We start from the raw sequence: 3011 nt of genomic DNA on the forward strand, positions 1-3011 counted from the left end.
GGGTTGACATGGCCGGAGGGACAGGTTGATGAAGCAAAAATGATGTTGCATCACCTTGGGCATCCAGAAGTGGAAATGTTGGGTGCCGGAGGATGATTTCACATCGAAGGCCTTCATGAAGGTGTTGCAGGGTGTCAATCTTAGCATCCTGCTCAACAACACGCTCCTCGAGAGCGGCAATTCGAGCTGCACCCTCCCGAATCGCCATTGCCATGGCATGCAAATCCGGCATTGGCACATCGAGTGCCAAACAAGGAACACCGGAAGTCGAAGATGGGACTGCTACAGGTGGAACATTATGTCAGATGGACATAGAAAATTCGGGTGACTTACGAGCTGGTGCAGGTGTAGGTTCCTTGGCAGCAGTGACAGTCTTGCTGCAACCGCGTGTTTGTGCCTTTGGTGTTTGGGCATGAGATGGACCGGGAGTGATGGAAGAGACCCGAGATTGACTCCGCATCTGGCCAGTGGTTTGTGAGGCGGCCGGAGCTTTGGAGGGAGCTTTGGAAGGGGTCCTGGATCTGGTCCTCCTGGTGGTCTGGGTGACAGATTGACCTCGAACACATTTCGGCGGGGTTCCCATACTCACAGAGATGCACTTAATCTTGGTGGTGCAGTAGATGCAGGACATGCACGGGGCGCCGGTCCTCTTGTCAAACCGAGTTGCGCAGGGCCATTCCATCTTGTGGCAAGCCTGGCAAGGGTTATTCTGTGCGAGACGTCAGTTCATAGACACACCAAGTCTCAATGGTGTACTTACAGGTCCAGGAATGAGTATATCACCTGCGTCAATGACTGGGGGTGCCTCTACCATAGGTTCGGGAGTTGCCTGAGGGGGCTCGATGACCTCCGGATGTTTGCCGGCAATTGCCTGGCACATTGTAAGGACTCACCCGAGTGCCGGATGCAAAAGTGCGACTTACCATAGCAGGCCCAAAGGGTTTCTTCTTTGGGCTCCGGGGTGACCAAGGTGATCTGGACATCCTTGCAACATCTGGGGAGAGCCGGGGGAGGACGACCTCCGGAACCCCACGCAAAATTGGCTACAAGATGAGTAAGACAATGAAACAATGAACCAGAGGACATACCTGAGTGACCGAGTCCTCCTCATCTTCTGACTCAACAAACATGCCTTGAATTTGGCAAGGCCAGTGGTCTTCGCCTGCTTCCGAGTCTTCATAGCGGACTTTGGGGGTTGGGAGGGAAGTGCTGGAATCATTGGAGACTTCCTCTTCCGACTCCCTTCCACTTCTGGTTCTGGGTCCTGGGACAACTGCCTTACCTTTTCCCTTCTCCCAGGACTCGGAGGCAGGGTTGGTAGAAGGCCCGGCAATGACAGGCGAGGGTGGAAGATCCACAGGAATTGGACCTACTGAAGGACCGGACACGACCGGGAGATCAAAGGTGTGATCACCTAACTCCTCCCAGGCAAGAACCTTGCTGTGCCAGGGGTGCGTCAACAAACGGGTATCATCGTACCCGATGCTGTGCCAGTTGGGCCAGACCTGAGGAGTTATGCCCCAAACACAAATTAACTCCCTTGAGCACAAACACACAAGACCCGGAAGGTAGGGACCACTCCCATATTGCCGGACCACATCAGCCTACCTGGATGATGAAAAAAATGAAGGGGAGAAAATATGACAATGCTACATACCACGAGTGTACTGACCTGGGTTGTCAGAGAAAAGTGGCTGTGGCCTGGAGGAAGCTGCCAAGTGCCAGTGATAATGGCCATGATTTTGGCAGTGATTTCTCAAGGCCGGTCAAAGAGGTGTCAACTGGAGTAGACATGGTATTTCAATTGAAAGTGTTGAAGGTGTTGAGATCAGGTAGAAATCAAGTTGTATTCAGGTTGAAATCAGTTATCACAAGGATGATGTTTCAGTAAAAACAAGATCAGTGATTAACAATGTAAAATTTCGTTGATTGTTTGTCCTTGTTTGGTCGTGGTTCAATTTTGGCAATTGCCGGTGCCTTGTGTTCAACTTCGAAGTTATCAATAATCAGTGAATCAGTTGATCAGTTCCTCACAGAACATGAACTCCCCTGCTACAGTTAGATTCAATGACCCTCCGGTCACTGAATATAACTCAATGGATGTGGATGAATCAACCATGTCCCGGATGTCAACAGGTATGTTCAACATCCATCATGCCTTATCAATTTACCAGGACATCCTCAGATCAATTAAATCTTGGGCCTGGCTGATGACCCAGAATCATGTTCTGTGTCATCCAATGGTCCAGAGGTCTTTTCTTCAATTTCCGGTGAGTTTATCAATTGATATGATGACAATCTAATCATCCATGGTCACTCAAATCTCACAGATCATTCACCTCCGGCTCAATGTGATCAACCAGGCCTCCCGGTTCACCTGGACCTATACCTTGGGCCTGAGGATGACCTGATGGCTGGGATGCATGGTGAGTATTATTTAAATCATCTAACAATGCATGTTGACACAAAGGTCTTGCAGATCAATCACTTCCTGGCCCAACCTGATATGCTGGGTCTAGCCATCCACCCAGATCTCTACCTCAGGCCTGATGAAGATATTATGACTGAGATCCCGGGTATGTTCATCGATTGAAATGAAAAGTCCAGCCATCCCTGGTTACTAAAGCCTGACAGATCCATCACCTCCGGCCCAACCTTATCACCCAGATGTACCCATCCACCCGGACCTGTACCTCAGGCCTGATGAAGATTTTATGCCAGAATTCCCTGGTCTGTCAATCAAAACATCTCACCATTCTGTTCACTAAACCCTTACAGATAAATCTCTTCCGGCCCAACCTGATCAACTGGGTTTCCCCATTCACCCAGACATGTACTTAGGGCCTGAAGATGATCTGATCGACTGTGAGGTGAAGCAGGAGCGTGCTGATTCGGATAGTGAGGTCTCAGGTGCACCGGTAGTATCCAGGGCATGTAGGTTTCTCCCTACCATCCAGGTTCCTTACTTAATTCATCTCCCAAGCGATTGCAAAATCTCCCAACTGTGATTT

General features: G+C 49.9%; 1 protein-coding gene across 1 annotated transcript; it reads right to left on the minus strand.

Moving 5' to 3' along the window:
• Window positions 1–8: 8 nt before the first annotated feature.
• EDB93DRAFT_1257114 (uncharacterized protein) lies at window positions 9–1738 on the minus strand (the record flags this gene model as incomplete). Its single annotated transcript, XM_041454061.1, has 7 exons — window positions 9–279; window positions 334–538; window positions 590–709; window positions 761–871; window positions 924–1043; window positions 1089–1604; window positions 1658–1738. Coding segments are annotated over 7 exons (1424 nt in total), but the record flags the coding sequence as incomplete, so codon positions are not given.
• Window positions 1739–3011: the final 1273 nt, after the last annotated feature.

Source organism: Suillus bovinus (genome assembly GCF_016758785.1).
Source record: "Suillus bovinus strain UH-Sbo-P2 chromosome Unknown EDB93scaffold_156, whole genome shotgun sequence".
NCBI classification, from domain to species: Eukaryota; Fungi; Basidiomycota; class Agaricomycetes; order Boletales; family Suillaceae; genus Suillus; species Suillus bovinus.